General features: G+C 38.1%; 1 protein-coding gene across 1 annotated transcript in view; it reads right to left on the bottom strand.

Moving 5' to 3' along the window:
- Positions 1 to 2,896: 2,896 nt before the first annotated feature.
- KCMF1 (potassium channel modulatory factor 1) overlaps positions 2,897 to 18,155 on the bottom strand; it is a 52,003-nt gene continuing 36,744 nt past the window's right edge. The window contains exons 4-7 of the mRNA XM_015818472.1: positions 15,101 to 15,202; positions 13,150 to 13,324; positions 12,570 to 12,852; positions 2,897 to 3,527 (exon numbers count right to left, since the gene is read on the bottom strand). Coding sequence (XP_015673958.1) covers positions 3,266 to 3,527; positions 12,570 to 12,852; positions 13,150 to 13,324; positions 15,101 to 15,202 — 822 coding nt within the window. The 3' untranslated portion in view covers positions 2,897 to 3,265. The remainder of the gene's footprint in view (positions 3,528 to 12,569; positions 12,853 to 13,149; positions 13,325 to 15,100; positions 15,203 to 18,155) is intronic.

The following is an 18,155-nucleotide window of genomic DNA, read 5'->3' as shown; positions in this document are numbered from 1 at the left end:
CTAAAAATTGAAGCTGACAAGAGAGGAAATTACTGCTTGCATTAAATGAAAAAAACGGTCTTTTGACTTGAATTCCTAGGTTTTATCTGATGCAAACTAACATTTCTGAACCATTTTGTAAATAAAATTTATCTTAAAAAGTAATCCAGGGTCATAAGGCTACCCTGATACAGGTAAAAACGAATAGCTGTACTTTCAAATCGAATGATTATACAAGCTCTGAAAAGTCATACTAATTTTGACAACCTTCTCTGTAAGATTTTAAATCAATTAAATATTTTAACTGTCAAATATCGTTATCATTCTGAAATGAGGCAACTGACAATACTGTGTTGAATTGTCAAAAATAGGCGTTATTCATGGGAATAAGACAACAGAACCAACCAAAGACCCAGTACATAATCTAAGAATGTGTTAAATTAAATGTATTCCTAATTAAAAATGAGAAGCTGAGCTTTTTCAGTTTTTGTCAAAAGAGAATATGAGAATTTCACTTGCCCAATTTCTTAACAGCAAACTGCAATTAAAAAGAACGTAATAACCAACCTAGTACAGTCAGTAGATCTTTTGTGTCTTGTGACACTCTAGAATTCATTGAATGGCTCAGCCAATTCAAATTAGAAGAGTATTGAGTTCATTTTAGAGTAGAAACTTTCAGTGCCATGAATCTGCCCATTCACGATTTGAAGTTAGACAATATTGATGGATGGCTTTTTAAGTGTAGCTCATTTCTGGAAACGCTCCTCGGGGAGCATTACCTTAGGTTGATGCTTAAGGACTTTATTTACGTATTTATTTTTACCTCGCGTGTATTATTTTTCTAAATAACTCAAGGTGGCAAACGTATATAATACTCTTCCTATTTTCCCCACAACTACTTTGTGAGGTGACTTGCTTCATATTCCAAGATTTCCAATAAGATCCAATTTTATGCTTTTGTGGAGCTTTTATTGCCTCCATTTCATGCTTTTTAAAGAGACTTGTTGTTAACAGCATTCTAAAACAGGATAAGTACTTATTTACAAAATTACATGAAGTAAAAACCCCAAAACATTTGAAAGCCCCTGGCCACAAGCTCCTACAACATTGAAATACTTTAAATGAGCATATGGTGTTAATGTAGCATCTTAATTTCGATGTATCTAGTGAAAGAATGAAACATTTGTGGTCAGAACAGAACACATCTTCTATAGTCAGCAAGCAAGCCTCAACAAATCACATACAGTCTTTTTATGTATTTTCCAATCTGTGTCCAAAGTTTAAAACAAAGTTGTGTGTTCAGGGAGAGCGAGAGTGAGAGAACCAAGACTTTCTCCAGTGTAAGCCTACTTAAAGCATCATTGTAGAGACCTGCCTAGAATCAATTTGTTTCGATAACACAGCAACATCAAAGAATCAACTGAACAAACAGTCTTGAAAATGCTTTATTGAACTGTGGGTCTTACTGTAATGTGCAGGTGTGTTTGAAAAGACTACAGCTTGAAAACTGGTTTTTAAAATCCTCAACAGTTTTTTAAAAACCCTACCGGGTTAAACACCCAAGTTAACCAGAGGGTAGCTATAGAATTCCCCCCTTTAGAACATTCAGTTTCAAAGAGTCAAGAGAAAAACAAAACTAGTACTGTATTTTATAAAGAAATAATTGGAGTCAAAACTGACAGCTGTCAATAGATTTTACCATTTTAGAGTAGCATCCATGTCAAGACTCTATCCTGCTATTTGAATCTGGATTTTTTATTTTATTTTAAAAAGCTTGTAACGTGGCAGAAGTGGAAGAATATACAGGCAAACGAGGGGTGAAGAAAGTGAGAGAACCAGGCAGAAACATGATTGTGGTCTAAGCCTAGTTTAGATTTAACCAGAAGCGGTGTGCAATTTTGTCTTTATTGTCTAACTTTACATTCCCTTTCCCACAACCCCACCCTCCATCCCTCCCTAACCACAATACCCCCACCTGTCCCTGCCTCGGGGTTATTATGAAAGTCTATGCACAAAACACTGTACATTTTATACATACAGGATTAATAGTATAGGCATGTAGGTGGCATGATTCCATTAAAAGGCTTTTTTTTTTAAAAAAAAAAAAATGTTTTATGCCAGAAAAAAAACGAAGAAATAATAAATTAAAAGGTGCTGGAATTAGCATTAAGAATGCAGTTGCAATATATTGACAAAAGTCTGGGAATCATCTTAAGCTCTCCTGATACTGACAAGTCTCTGCAACTAGGAAGCAAATACATAAATAACTAGGCATATGACCAAGACTGTGAACGTTTTAAAAGAAGACAATTCTGATCCAGGTTAACTTTTACTTTAAGACAGTGAATAAATGAACCATCTACACCTGAATAAAACATGTGTTAACAGTTTGATTTTTTTTTTTAAAAAAAAACAACCATAAAAAGAAGGCAAGAAAACCTCCTTTCAAACGAAGCTGAACAAAGTTATGTTGATTCCAAGGTACACAAAAGTTCCTGTTGCCAAGCTTGGCAGTGGGGTCTTGCTTTTGTGTTTCCCGGCGATGCATAAAAACTAGGCTGATTTATTCCATACGTTAAGTTTGATGGTTAAAAGAGGGCAACATTAAAAGACACACTGAGCAAAATGCCACACCTTGAAAAACAACAAGCAGTCCCACTGCAGAGCTTGCGTGATGTGCCAACAGCACACGAGAAAAAGGTGGTTCCGATATACATTATTCAAAAGCTACTTGATGGTCACACGTCACTAAATGAGCACACGAACGTCTTCGTCTTGTAACCTTTGAATAATAGGAAAGCTTGGGGGGGGGAAGGGAGTTGTTTGTAGTTTTACTCCCTTGTATTTAAAAGTGTTTTTAAATGACAAGGTCACTAAAACTCATGCACGCTGCAAAAAACCTCATGCAGTAAAGGTAAACCATCCAAGCAGTTTTTATTCATTAATATTCATAAATACACACAGCAGCTTCATTAGAGATTTCTTTTTTTTTTCCTCTTCAGTTTGAATGTGGAGTATTAGGAGAGCCTTTTTGCATGTCAAAAGTACAGAGCACAGAGGATTCCCCTCTGCGCCGAAACCTACATTTACCTGCTAGAAGTAAAAATTATTTTAAGTGGAAATGATTATCATATATATCTTTTTCTCTCTCTTCCTTTGAATGTACACAATGTAACAAGAGTGACAGACCTGAAATTACAATCACCAAAACAAACCCAAGATAGTTGTTGTCCACTTTCATTGGCAAATACAGCACAGAGGACATTGTCTGCGAAGTGGGATGTCATCAAAGAGGAGGTGGAGGAGGCTCATTTCCTTTATTACTCTCTTTTAAATTTAGATTTTCTAAAGCAACATCTAAAGGCATAATATCTACACAGCCCATAGCACCAAAATCGGCAACCTCCCCACGTTCATCCTCGTCAGAGGATGAGCTTTCTTCCCGCATCAAAGTGGACAATAGGAGCTCTTGAACAAACAGGCTGCGGTCAGCCCGCTCACTCTCCATTGACTGACGCTCTACTTCAGACATCTTGGGATCATTCAACCTGCATAAAAGATGGAACAAGATATAGCTGAAAAGGATCGGGTGCGTTACGCCGTAGGACTAATAAGTCTAAAAACCCACGTCAGGCTCTGAGGAGGGATATTAGAATTGTAGAAGCTTTGCGTTTAATATGTACGTCAATAAGCTGGCCAGAGTTGCTGTTCTAATGCAGGCAGCCACACAAGTCTTTTACTGTATATAAATTATGTGGGATGGGGGGTCAAGAAGAAAAAACAAATCCAAAGTTTGTTTCTAGGCCTCGCTTGCGTATTATTTCCATAAGGGAAAGGGAGCAACAGTAGTCAATAGTTTCTTGTGGTTTATGACTAATAACCAGAGCTTCTACCTTTTGATCCTGTAAGCCAGGGGTCTTTAAACTTGGCCCTTTTATGACTTGTGGACTTCAACTCCCAGAATTCCTCAGCCAGCCATGAGGAATTCTGGGAGTTGAAGTCCACAAGTCACAAAAGGGCCAAGTTTGAAGGCCCCTGCTGTAAGCTCACTATTGACACCAAGAGTTGAGGAAGATCTGGAGGAGATGTATTTTTTTAGCAAGGAGGAGGGGAAGACTCTTTGCCCCCTTACTGTTTAATATTTTCAAGGGACAATTTTAAGATATTTATTTTGGTTTTCTTCTATTTGAGGAAGGTGATCTTTCCCTTATCTGAGGTGATCTAACCTTTCAGGCTGTTGGGTAGCAGAAGGCTTTCTCACTGCTGGTCCCCTATCTCTGGGACTCCTTTCTTATGGAGATGCTTATGGTTTAATTGCTTTTTGCAAAATATTTTGCATATACATTTATTCCAGACTGCATATAGTACTTAAAGAATGTTCAACTGAATGTTTTTGTTAAACATTAATAAAATACAATTAAAACTTGCAAATCACCTTGCATCCTGAAAAACAAGAGATATTGAGTTTAGTGGGGAAATGCTAGACTAGTCAAGTTTCAGTTCAAGCATGGAAGTCCCAGATAAATTTAGTTTAGGTGATTCATTCCTGCTCAGTTCAAGTCAACTCACAGTGTGACTATTGTGGGGCTGAAGACATCCTACCAGGAACCTATGCATCATAGGTTCCTTGAGGAAATATGAGTTACAATAATGCAAACAGAAGAGGCGTGAGCACCTTAAAGAGTACACAAGCCTACACAACTAGAATCCACTGTGGCACACACACACACACACACACACACACACACAAAATTGAAGAAGAAAAATCAAACATTCAAGATTACATCCAATATGTATAGTGGGGGTTAACTGAGGTTTATTGAGAAGTATGATTACTTTGGGCCTGAATAGAGAAAAAGGTTATTCTTTGTGGTCTCTGTGCATCACTCATGGGTTTGTGCCTGCACAAAGCATCATCCTGGAAAGTTCCCCAGCTGAGCGTTTGGTGAAAATGCCACTTCCTTCTTGCCTTGGCTAAACTCCATTATATCTTTTCTAACTGCTGCTTTGGCACCAATTCAGAGAGGTGTTCTCTCATCTTTCTGACCCCAAATCAGCTTATTTTCACGAATTTTTATTTCCTTTTAGATTCCTTCTCTAATTCTTCCATCCTATCCTTCTTCTATCTCGTTGTCCTGTCCATTTTTCTCAGCATGTTTGCTCACTTAGGAAAAGCCAGTTAGATTTCATCTACTTTTTCCAAAATACAAGATAAACTCTCCTCTACCTATGATTATTCTCACTGTTTATTGTTCTGGAGAAGGGAAATATTTGTCCAAAGTATCGGCAATGTATGCTTCCTACCTTCCAGGCTTTCTGAAATCCATGGTCCCAATTGAGAAGTTCTCTTTGGGAGTACATACTATGGCTACATTTCTGGTCGAATAACCTAGTGATTCAAATTGGCCAACACCTGGCCTCTACGGTTGTAGTCTTGAAATACCAAACCTACAATCAGTATTGGAGACTTCCACTGTTTTCTTGCCAGCAACATTATCATTTTCAATTCAGAGACCACATTTTCTTGAACCAATATCAATTATAGTTGCCTCTGAGACATGATCGATCTATCTCTGCTCTAGTTAGTAAAATATTTTTTAAAAAATCAAAATTCAAAATCTACTTCTTAGGAATTTCTTACCTGTCCCTTAGCAATTATTCTCTTATTGGCTGCTGGCACTATTTTGTTATCAGCTGACAAACTTACCTGCTCCATCAGCTGTTCATGGTCACTTCACCAGAGCTACAGCAACTTCTGACTGCATTTGCTTGAGGAGGGCTTCTTCCCAACATATTTGTAGAGTTGCTGGCTTGTCCACACCTTCCATGTTTGTGAAACATTATCAGCTAGATATCCAAGTCAGAGCAGATGCTTATAGTTTTGCTGTTGTTTTAACATAATGCAATCTGCCCCTCCTCATAAAGCTATACAAAGCTACCGTAAATTTGATAATGGATTAACAACAAACTGTGTTGCTTTAACTGTAGCTCTTCCACTGAACATTTCTATATGCATAGAACCCATCTGCCTATACCACTGTAGATACCTCTACCATCACTGAATGTGGCAGCAGTGGAAATCTAGGAACTGAGGAATTTAGCAAAGCCAAGGACTGCAAATATACATGGGGAGGGCAACAGTGTCCTGCCAAGAAGCTCAGCTTAAATAGTTTCCCAAAATTCTTTGCATGGAGCAAAGCCACGTGTGTGAAGGCACAGATGACCATTAAACAGAACAAGAGTCTTGTTGTTTCTCATTAAATAATAGCTCTGACTTCATTACCATTGTGACCATTGTGGGATTGGTTTCATATGTATGGGCCCAACAAGAATTACAGATCACATCTCGACTTGGGTTGAAAGTCAGAGCAGATTGGGAGCGAGATGCTGGTAGTGGGGAGAAGGTAAAGTGAGATAATCCATTGTCACTGACAGATCATTCCCTAGTGAGGTTTGAGTTGATTGAGCCTAAATCCTGGAGAAACAGTGGATCCATCTGGGTGATCTGGGCCAGACAGTCAGGAAATCCTGAATGCTCTGAGGATTTTCTAGATGATGTGACCGGTGATTCTGTTGAGGCCCAAGAAAACTAAGAGGGGCTACTAATGCAATTATACTAATGCCGTTATACTATACGGAATCCCTTTGGGTTTGGGGGAACCTTCAGGTAATGTTTCCTAATAACATAAGTGATATAAACATTATAACTAATATGACTGGGTACAAGATAAAGAATCATTTTAAAATAAATAGATAAAGAGATCCCAATAGTTCTACTTGTAAATTTAAGATGATATATTTGTGTTGTAATTCTACATACTGTATTAGCATCTACATTTGATATTCTTTCATTGAAAAATACTTTTAGATTAATAGTAGTGATGTTTAAAAAGGAAATATTTTCCTACTTGCTTCTTTATGATGTAATTTGTGATATGACATTTGGTTCTCCATATTTTTTACCAAAAAATACAGGTATTGCCAACCGGCGGTAGCATTTAGGCCGTTGATGCTCTTAAATCCTGTAAAGTTGCTGTCCAAATAGACAAAGGACAGCTTTCACGTATAGATTTGCTGAAAATATGATGCATTCTATACAGATCACGACTATATTATTGTGACTGTACAGTATATATAAATTCATAGTACCTATCTACATCTAAGCCTTTGTTGTCACATGCTTTTTTTTAAAAAACAGGTAGTCCTCACTTAACAACTGCAACTGAGCCCGGAATTTTCATTGTAAATTGTTGCAGTCATTAAGTAGATCACCACCTGACCTGACTCGATTTTGTGACCATTTTTACAATGGCCCTAAAGCAACTTTCCATGGTTGTTAAGTGAATCGCATGGTTCACTTTCTGAAAATGGGTGGTTTTTGGTGGCACAATAATGTAAATCATGGTCACATGACCACTGAATGCTACAACTGGTTTGTGAATGGAGCTGGCTGCCAAACGCCTGAAGTGGAAATCACATGACCACGATGTGTGGTGTGTGGAGGAGAAACAGGCTTTAAGGTAACTTTTCTGAGGTCCACTGTAACTTAAATTAAGTGATCTGTCATTAAGCGAGGACGATCTGTATTATTATTTGACTCAACTATTTAAAACAGTTCTCTATGCACACATATGTGCACGTATTGAAATTTACTCTAATTCATAAAGTTTACTCTTTAAAGATGTTTTAAATGCTAAATATATATATTTGTGTGTGTGTGTGTGTGTGTATTTGTGCCTATGTGGTTCTTTTCCTTTTTCTAGATTTTCTAGATTGTTTAAAAAATACATAATACGACTTCAAAATTTATTATGTTGATGCCAATATCAAGGAATGTAACAATTCTTAAAAAAGCATGCTACAGAAAACAAATTATTCATATTTACTTGTAATGATATATCCATGATAAATCACTAATGCGTTTGTGTGGGGGCTTATTGGGCAAATTTTAATCAATAAAACTTATACACCCACAAAACCAAGTTGAACAAAATTTAAACTTCAGCTTCACACAACTGCCAAACCTTTCATCTATAAACAGTCTTCAGACTGTTGAGTAGTTTTCAAGACATATGTTCAGCCTCTAGTATTCCACTTTACTTTAAGCCACTTGCTGCTCTCTGGAATATAAGCATACAGTATCTCCCTAACACACGCAATTAGTCATAGAAAAAGCACACTCTCAATGTTGGCTGGATATTCCCCGCTGAATGAAAACCAAGCTTCAGGGGGGAAAGGATAACATCACAATACACAAAGGCAACTATGCATGTATGGAGCAAAACAAAATAATCATGGTCATCTCACTAAAATGCATTACCTGGTAAGGAGAAATTGAGAGTTCTGGATAGCCTGCTGATTATTTTCTGCGCTAGATGTGTTGGTTGTTGCTGTAGATTGTGTAACAGTGGTGGTGACACTGCTAGTATTCGTACGCCTCGTTGCATTGCGTGCAGTCTCCAGTTGTTGCCTTGCTGCCTGTGCATGTTGTCTTTCTAACTGCAGCTGCATCTGCAGCTGCTGTAACTGAGACGCTGAAGGGCCAGAGGAATTGAGCTGTCCCCCTGCAGAACGCCTTACACCAGACAACTGAGATAAAAGCTCTGTCAACAGAAAAAGAGAAAAGAGACTAAAATCTACTCTAACAAAACCAAGGCCTTGGCCAGTACCCAGAAAACTCCTTTCCGTTAACTTTAGATTTTACTGCCACTGTAATCCTAAATAATCCTAGATACTCTAAGACACGGACACTCTTGGTAAATGATAATTTCAACTAACAGTATTGAAACAGGACTGCTTCACATGGTCACCAAATCCTTGGTTTTTAGGAAATTAGTTTTGCTTTATTCAGAACACGGCAATGTGCGAAGAAAAGATGCAAATAATCATAAAACCCTTACCAGCTATAGGATCCATGGCTTCTCTATTGCTTGGAGAATACGAACTCTGTGATGATGAAAATCCACCAGTGGAACTGCTAGTAAAGTGCATGTTTGATCTACGGGCGCGGGGGCCACCCAATCCTCGACCTGGGTGAAACATTCTACGTACATGCCGAACACCGCTGGATTCATCGTCACCAGTGAGTTAACGAAAAAGCGTCAACACAAGAGTTGCAAACAAAGAACACCTTAGTGCTCCCCCACCCTCGCCAAAGAACTGTAAAGACCAAGAGAAAAACTATTTAGCTAAATGCTACTTCATGGATTCATTTTTAATTTAAAGTTATACAATTAGAAGAAACCTTAGACTAAGGCAAAGCTATACAATAAATCATCATCATGAAGTAAAAGACAAGAGAGAGCCCCACCTTGAGGGTTTACAATAACTTTGAAGATTTCATGGGCAATGATTTGAAATGCCCATATAAAATAGCCCTACTTGTGTCCTAGAATAGAAGAATAGAATAATAACTTTATTGTCCTTTTAAACATGCACTAATTAGCATACATTAAAATGAGATCTCGTTGCATACAGCTCTCCAAGAGTAACCACCTCCATCATGGCATCATCACATCTAAATAAAGATTTGGATCTAACAATCTGCTGTATTGTGCTCTTAAGTAACTTGAACTGTGGCTAAAAAGCACCCTCATCAACAACAAAACCATAAAGTTATCCTTGTAGTTGAAAAACTAGCCTTTTTTATCTGAAGAGCTCTTGATTAAACAATATGCTCTGTGTGCTTAAACAATAGTTGGTAAATTAAATCACAGCAGTCAGTTCTTTGTTGCTTCCTATACCGAAAGCATGTTAACAATGCAGATATATTATAGAACACCTAAGTTTGGATAATTATAACTAACTTGCAACAGCAGTTACTGTACTGAAAACTATTCACCTAAATCAATGGTTCCCAACCTTTTCTATACCCCGTGCCCCTAGAACGCTTCTGATATATTCTCGCACCCCTTACAAAAGTTCAAAATAATGGCAACGAATTACCGTATATACTCAAGTATAAGTCGACCCGAGTATAAGCCGAGGGACCGATTTTCCCACAGAGAACTGGGAAAAATTGGTGACCCGCGCATAAGCCGAGGGGGCATTTTGGCTGTTCCTCCCTGGCCGCCTCGCCCCCCCGGCCCTGTCAGTGAGCGCCCGGCAGGGCGCAGCGTCACCAGGCCTCCCCCCTTCGCGCGAGGCTTCTGGCATTCCCCCTCGCGCTTGGCTACGGCTCGCCGCTTGCTCCCCCTCCCCTGGCGCTGCGCTGCGCCTGCTTGCCTGGCGGCGGCGTCCGCAGCAGCAATGAGCTGGGCAAGCAGGCGGAGCGCAGCGCCGGGGGGGGAGCGAGCGGCGAGCCGCCNCTACCATCACTGAATGTGGCAGCAGTGGAAATCTAGGAACTGAGGAATTTAGCAAAGCCAAGGACTGCAAATATACATGGGGAGGGCAACAGTGTCCTGCCAAGAAGCTCAGCTTAAATAGTTTCCCAAAATTCTTTGCATGGAGCAAAGCCACGTGTGTGAAGGCACAGATGACCATTAAACAGAACAAGAGTCTTGTGGTTTCTCATTAAATAATAGCTCCGACTTCATTACCATTGTGACCATTGTGGGATTGGTTTCATATGTATGGGCCTAACAAGAATTACAGATCACATCTCGACTTGGGTTGAAAGTCAGAGCAGATTGGGAGCGAGATGCTGGTAGTGGGGAGAAGGTAAAGTGAGATACTCCATTGTCACTGACAGATCATTCCCTAGTGAGGTTTGAGTTGATTGAGCCTAAATCCTGGAGAAACAGTGGATCCATCTGGGTGATCTGGGCCAGACAGTCAGGAAATCCTGAATGCTCTGAGGATTTTCTAGATGATGTGACCGGTGATTCTGTTGAGGCCCAAGAAAACTAAGAGGGGCTACTAATGCAATTATACTAATGCTGTTATACTATATGGAATCCCTTTGGGTTTGGGGGAACCTTCAGGTAATATTTCCTAACAACATAAGTGATATAAACATTATAACTAATATGATTGGGCACAAGATAAAGAATCATTTTAAAATAAATAGATAAAGAGATCCCAATAGTTCTACTTGTAAATTTAAGATGATAAGTTTGTGTTGTAATTCTACTTACTGTATTAGCATCTACATTTGATATTCTTTCATTAAAAAATACTTTTAGATTAATAGTAGTGATGTTTAAAAAGGAAATATTTTCCTACTTGCTTCTTTACAATGTAATTTGTGATATGACATTTGGTTCTCCATATTTTTTACCAAAAAATAGTGGTATTATCAACTGGCGGTAGCATTTGGGCCCTTGATCCTCTTAAATCCTGTAAAGTTGCTGTCCAAATAGACAAAGGACAGCTTTCACATACAGATTTGCTTTAGAATATGATGCATTCTATACAGATCACGACTATATTATTGTGACTGTATATAGAAATTCATAGTACCTATCTACATCTAAGCCTTTGTTGTCACATGCTTTTTTTTAAAAAAACAGGTAGTCCTCACTTAACAACTGCAACTGAGCCCGGAATTTTCATTGTAAATTGTTGCAGTCATTAAGTAGATGACCTGACTCGATTTTGTGACCATTTTTACAATGGCCCTAAAGCAACTTTCCATGGTTGTTAAGTGAATCGCATGGTTCACTTTCTGAAAATGGGTGGTTTTTGGTGGCACAATAATGTAAATCTTGGTCACATGACCACTGAATGCTACAACTGGTTGTGAATGGAGCTGGCTGCCAAACGCCTGAAGTGAAAATCACATGACCACGATGTGTGGTGTGTGTGTGTGGAGGAGAAACAGGCTTTAAGGTAACTTTTCTGAGGTCCACTGTAACTTAAATTAAATGATCTGTCATTAAGCGAGGACGATCTGTATTATTATTTGACTCAACTATTTAAAACAGTTCTCTATGCACACATATGTGCACGTATTGAAATTTACTCTAATTCATAAAGTTTACTCTTTAAAGATGTTTTAAATGCTAAATATATATATATATTGTGTGTGTGTGTGTGTGTGTGTGTGTGTGTGTATTTGTGCCTATGTGGTTCTTCTCCTTTTTCTAGATTTTCTAGATTGTTTAAAAAATACATAATACGACTTCAAAATTTATTATGTTGATGCCAATATCAAGGAATGTAACAATTCTTAAAAAAAACATGCTACAGAAAACAAATTATTCATATTTACTTGTAATGATATATCCATGATAAATCACTAATGCGTTTGTGTGGGAGCTTATTGGGCAAATTTTAATCAATAAAAATTATACACCCACAAAACCAAGTTGAACAAAATGTTAAACTTCAGCTTCAGACAACTGCCAAACCTTTCATCTATAAACAGTCTTCAGACTGTTGAGTAGTTTTCAAGACATATGTTCAGCCTCTAGTATTCCACTTTACTTTAAGCCACTTGCTGCTCTCTGGAATATAAGCATACAGTATCTCCCTAACACATGCAATTAGTCATAGAAAAAGCACACTCTCAATGTTGGCTGGATATTCCCCGCTGAATGAAAACCAAGCTTCAGGGGGGAAAGGATAACATCACAATACACAAAGGCAACTATGCATGTATGGAGCAAAACAGAATAATCATGGTCATTTCACTAGAAATGCATTACCTGGTAAGGAGAAATTGAGAGTTCTGGATAGCCTGCTGATTATTTTCTGCGCTAGATGTGTTGGTTGTTGCTGTAGATTGTGTAACAGTGGTGGTGACACTGCTAGTATTCGTACGCCTCGTTGCATTGCGTGCAGTCTCCAGTTGTTGCCTTGCTGCCTGTGCATGTTGTCTTTCTAACTGCAGCTGCATCTGCAGCTGCTGTAACTGAGACGCCGAAGGGCCAGAGGAATTGAGCTGTCCCCCTGCAGAACGCCTTACACCAGACAACTGAGATAAAAGCTCTGTCAACAGAAAAAGAGAAAAGAGACTAAAATCTACTCTAACAAAACCAAGGCCTTGGCCAGTACCCAGAAAACTCCTTTCCGTTAACTTTAGATTTTACTGCCACTGTAATCCTAAATAATCCTAGATACTCTAAGACACGGACACTCTTGGTAAATGATAATTTCAACTAACAGTATTGAAACAGGACTGCTTCACATGGTCACCAAATCCTTGGTTTTTAGGAAATTAGTTTTGCTTTATTCAGAACACGGCAATGTGCGAGGAAAAGATGCAAATAATCATAAAACCCTTACCAGCTATAGGATCCATGGCTTCTCTATTGCTTGGAGAATACGAACTCTGTGATGATGAAAATCCACCAGTGGAACTGCTAGTAAAGTGCATGTTTGATCTACGGGCGCGGGGGCCACCCAATCCTCGACCTGGGTGAAACATTCTACGTACATGCCGAACACCGCTGGATTCATCGTCACCAGTGAGTTAACGAAAAAGTGTCAACACAAGAGTTGCAAACAAAGAACACCTTAGTGCTCCCCCACCCTCGCCAAAGAACTGTAAAGACCAAGAGAAAAACTATTTAGCTAAATGCTACTTCATGGATTCATTTTTAATTTAAAGTTATACAACTAGAAGAAACCTTAGACTAAGGCAAAGCTACACAATAAATCATCATCATGAAGTAGAAGACAAGAGAGAGCCCCACCTTGAGGGTTTACAATAACATTGAAGATTTCATGGGCAATGATTTGAAATGCCCATATAAAATAGCCCTACTTACGTCCTAGAATAGAAGAACAGAATAATAACTTTATTGTCATTTTAAACATGCACTAATTAGCATACATTAAAATGAGATCTCGTTGCATACAGCTCTCCAAGAGTAACCACCTCCATCATGGCATCATCACATCTAAATAAAGGTTTGGATCTAACAATCTGCTGTATTGTGCTCTTAAGTAACTTTAACTGTGGCTAAAAAACAACCTCATCAACAACAAAACCATAAAGTTATCCTTGTAGTTGAAAAACTAGCCTTTTTTATCTGAAGAGCTCTTGATTAAACAATATGCTCTGTGTGCTTAAACAATAGTTGGTAAATTAAATCACAGCAGTCAGTTCTTTGTTGCTTCCTATACCGAAAGCATGTTAACAATGCAGATATATTATAGAACACCTAAGTTTGGATAATTATAACTAACTTGCAACAGCAGTTACTGTACTGAAAACTATTCACCTAAATCAGTGGTTCCCAACCTTTTCTATACCCCGTGCCCCTAGAACGCTTCTGATATATTCTCGCACCCCTTACAAAAGTTCAAAATAATGGCAACGAATTATGCATATACACTGTAATTTTGAAAACCCAAAGTTTTCGCACCCCCTGGAATATCATCTCGCACCCCCGGCTGGGAACCCTTGGCCTAAATAGTCCCCTAGGAACAATACTTCAAATAAGGATTTATTAGTACAGGCAATCCCTGACTTACAACAGTTTGTTTAGTGACCGCTCGAAGTTACAACAGCACTAAAAAAGGGACTTATGATCGTTTTTCATACTTATGACTGTTGTAGCATCCCAAAATCATGTGATCAAAATTCATACTGACTCATATTTATGACGGCTGCACGTGTCCTGGGGTCATGTGATCACCTTTTGCGACCTTCTGACAAGCAAAGTAAACGGGAAAGCCAGATTCACTCCACCACCGTGTTACTAACTTATTAACTGCGGTGATTCACTTAACAAGAAAGGTCACAAAATGAGGCAAAACTCACTTAACAAACGTCGTAAGTGGTCGTAAGTCGAGGAATACCCGTACATGTATATTCCATCTTTCTTCTAGGAGTTCAATATGGATCTCTTAGGAATCTTCCTAATTCTCACAACAATGTTGGGCTAAGAAAAGACTGGCCAAATGTCACTGAGGGAACAATATGGTAAACGGGATTTTAACCCGACTCTCCTAATCCAGTCTAATGCTTCAACCACAACTGTTTAGATGAAAAATTTTGAAGTCTTTCTTTAAGGGTCAAAAATAAACTTATTCTAAAGTTAACCATTGGACTCCATTCGGCACAAAGTGATCAACCACAGCTTCTTGGACATAGCCAGCAACTCCAGTCTTGTTCACTTGGATAATGCCTACACTGTATATTAATAGAATAATTTAGTTCAAAATTAACTTCTTTTATACATTCAACAATAATTATCCTGTTGTTTCTTCTTAATTTAAGAAAGGATATTAAATCTCTAGGAGCTCTGTGTTCCAGTGTAAGATGAGCTGCAAAGTCATCCGTTACGTGATTGGGATCTCCTCCAGGTAATGCTGCACATATTGGACAAATCTGAAAATGACAAAAGTTTAGAAAGTCTACCTGCATTATGGTCTTCAACAGCAAGAAATCTCTAGCAGGAGCTGCCACAAGAAAGATAAAAAATGTATGCATACAAGACTAAATATTTCATCCATCTTACAGTACTGCCAATCTATACATCAAATCTGATACATAGCTGTAATAAACTGTTATCCAATTCTGATTTTTTTAAGCAAGAATCTAACAACTTTGCCACTCCTGATTTCCGAAGTGACTTTGCCAAAGCATTATGGAACAAAAGTTTATAACATGGGGGGGGGGGGGNGGGACCATCAGTCATCATTTATAAACAGACTGTCGATTTTGCAGAGACAAAGAGGATTCTAGATGGCTGTGGAAAAAATGTGGCAGCTGCCTCTGATGGTTTCTGGAATGAGCCCATTTCCAATTGGGCTCCATTATTATCTATTAATTTAGGAGTATGTGAATTTCTAAAGGAGAATCGAGCACTTGAATTAGATATTTCAGTATGATTACGCTTTGACATCATCCTGCAGATTTTTATAACATTCAGTAACTATGAAATATTACTGCCACCGTCAACCAAAGCTCTTGAAAGCTGCAACTGCATAAACTGATAAATTAAAGATGATGAAATAGGTGGGGCACAAAAAAAGCACTTGTATTTTTTAAATATCTAGGTTTTTTTTGGGTAATTTTGTGTTAAAGTTCTATGTATCCATTCACTATTAAGCCAAACAAAACATTACTGATACTGGTTTGCTGTATTTATTGTGTAATTTATTTGTTTTTCTTATATTTCCAGGGCATATTACATAAAACATTAGCCTACACTACTTTCTACGTTTTTATTCTTCAGGATTTCTAATATGTTTGCATATGTCTCAGAGGTATTCCAGAAAATGGGTGGACCTTCCAATGTGCCCACCCTTCTAATTTAAATAGATAAAAAAATCAAATTGGAAGAAGGGCCTTTGTGCCTGCCAAAAGGAGTGTCTGTAGAAATTGCCATGCATGCAGACTTTGCCCTAGAGAGATCTCAAGTATAGTATTAAAAATTCCTCCTTATAATCATTATGTATGACAGTATCAGCCCTTAAAGCAGCATTAAGTCTTTTTATTAAAATGCTCTTACAATAAAGGATTAATCAGGAAAATATTCAAAGGTAACAACATTACAAAAATGGAAAGCTCAACATTTTTATTTCATTGATTTAATATCTGTACCAAGAATAAAAAAAAAACACTTTCAGAATAAAATTGTAGTGCTTAAAAATGTGAATACAAAAATTAAAATCAAGGTTACTTCAACAGACCAACAATAAGCCAATAGTTTGATCTAGAATACGCATTTCCTTATGAGAGAGTTCCATGACTGGTCTGCCGCTATTGAGAAGGCTCTATTCCTGGCCATTATATCTTGAGCTAAAACTATTGTTCAAACTGATCTTACTGCGTAGGGCAGAGGTCTTCAAACTTGGCCCTTTTATGACTTGTGGATTTCAACTTCCAGAATTCCTCAGCCAGGCACGCTGGTTGAGGAATTCTGGGAGTTGAAGTCCACAAATCATAAAAGGGCCAAGTCTGAAGACCCCCTGGCATACGTGTATGCCAGGGGTAGTCAACCTTGGCTCTTTTATGACTCGTGGACTTCAACTCCCAGAATTCCTGAGTTGAAGTCCACGAGTCATAAAAGAGCCAAGGTTGACTACCCCTGGTGTATGCTATGGAGGCAGGTTTTAAACTGCCAGACTCTGAAACTGTTTAGGACCTGAGAGGATCATACTCTTAAACAGGGCCCTATAGGCCATTTTAGCATCCGATATAATAACTGAGTAGCTGTTTTCGGTACTTTGGGGCATTTTAGTAAACCAACCAAGAAATGGTAAATATTAGGTGTCACTGAAACTAAGCAATCCCAATATAGATAGGGTGGAAAATGGCATGCCAGCCTAAGTTTGGGACATGCCATTCAGGCCATTTCTGCCTCTAACGATAAGGCTTGAATCAAGGAGAGTTATAGATCTGTTATTTTAGAAGAAACCCAATCTTGTTAACACAACATTTTCCAAATTTCCTGATTTAAGATTCCTATCCAAATTATTTCTATCTTATCTAGGTTCAGGGTTTTTGCCCTCATCTGCTCCACCACTGGCTCCCGGCAACTTTCAAGCCTCTGTACAATCTTTTTGTGGTTCAGATGGAAAGGAGAAGTAGAGTTCAGTGCCATCAATATACCGGTAAGACAGCACTCCAAATTTCTGGATAATTGTTCCCAATGTCTTTATGTAGATATAAACAGCAGGGGAAAACTATTAGAATCAAGCACTTTGGGCCAAAATATAAATTTCTCATTGCCATTTCGCTGATGGCAACTCTGCAGGTAGAAATAATCCACCTTAACATATTCTTGTAATTCTCTACATTGGGCCTCACTGTAAATAGCCTAAGACTTTATTCATGCAGATGCACTAAATGCATGTTTGAGTTACAACAAGAACATAACTTTCTATATACACCTAACAACTGAGATATACAATAGCTGGTCATGGAAATGATTAGAAGACAGGCAATCCTAAACTTAATTTACCCATCAGCTCGGATGACTTTCAAGAAGGATTAGAAAAAATCACAGACAATAAAAGCTATAAACAAGTAAGTCAAAATAGCTTTTAAAATTTCATCCCAGAATTCAATTTCCAAAAATAGAGAACCTGTGTGGAAGAATGCTACTGGTTTCATATCCTGCTTGTGGGTTTTAATGAAGCAGGCAAGTTGGCACAATATGTACAACATTTTAGACTAGATGGCCTTTGAGCTAATTCAGTTCATTTGAGCTGCTCCTATAAAAAAGAGTTTCTTTTTCTAACAATGTATGTTATTTTCATAATAAACAAAGTTATATAATCGAAGGGAAAGAGGTCATACAAGGAAGTTTCTTTAATTGACTGCCACTCAAATC

Source organism: Protobothrops mucrosquamatus, unplaced genomic scaffold (assembly GCF_001527695.2).
Source record: "Protobothrops mucrosquamatus isolate PMUCROS unplaced genomic scaffold, P.Mucros_1.0 scaffold744, whole genome shotgun sequence".
Classification (NCBI taxonomy): Eukaryota; Metazoa; Chordata; class Lepidosauria; order Squamata; family Viperidae; genus Protobothrops; species Protobothrops mucrosquamatus.
The sequence above is the reverse complement of the archived record's forward strand: the minus strand, read 5'-3'. Positions and strand labels throughout refer to the sequence as shown.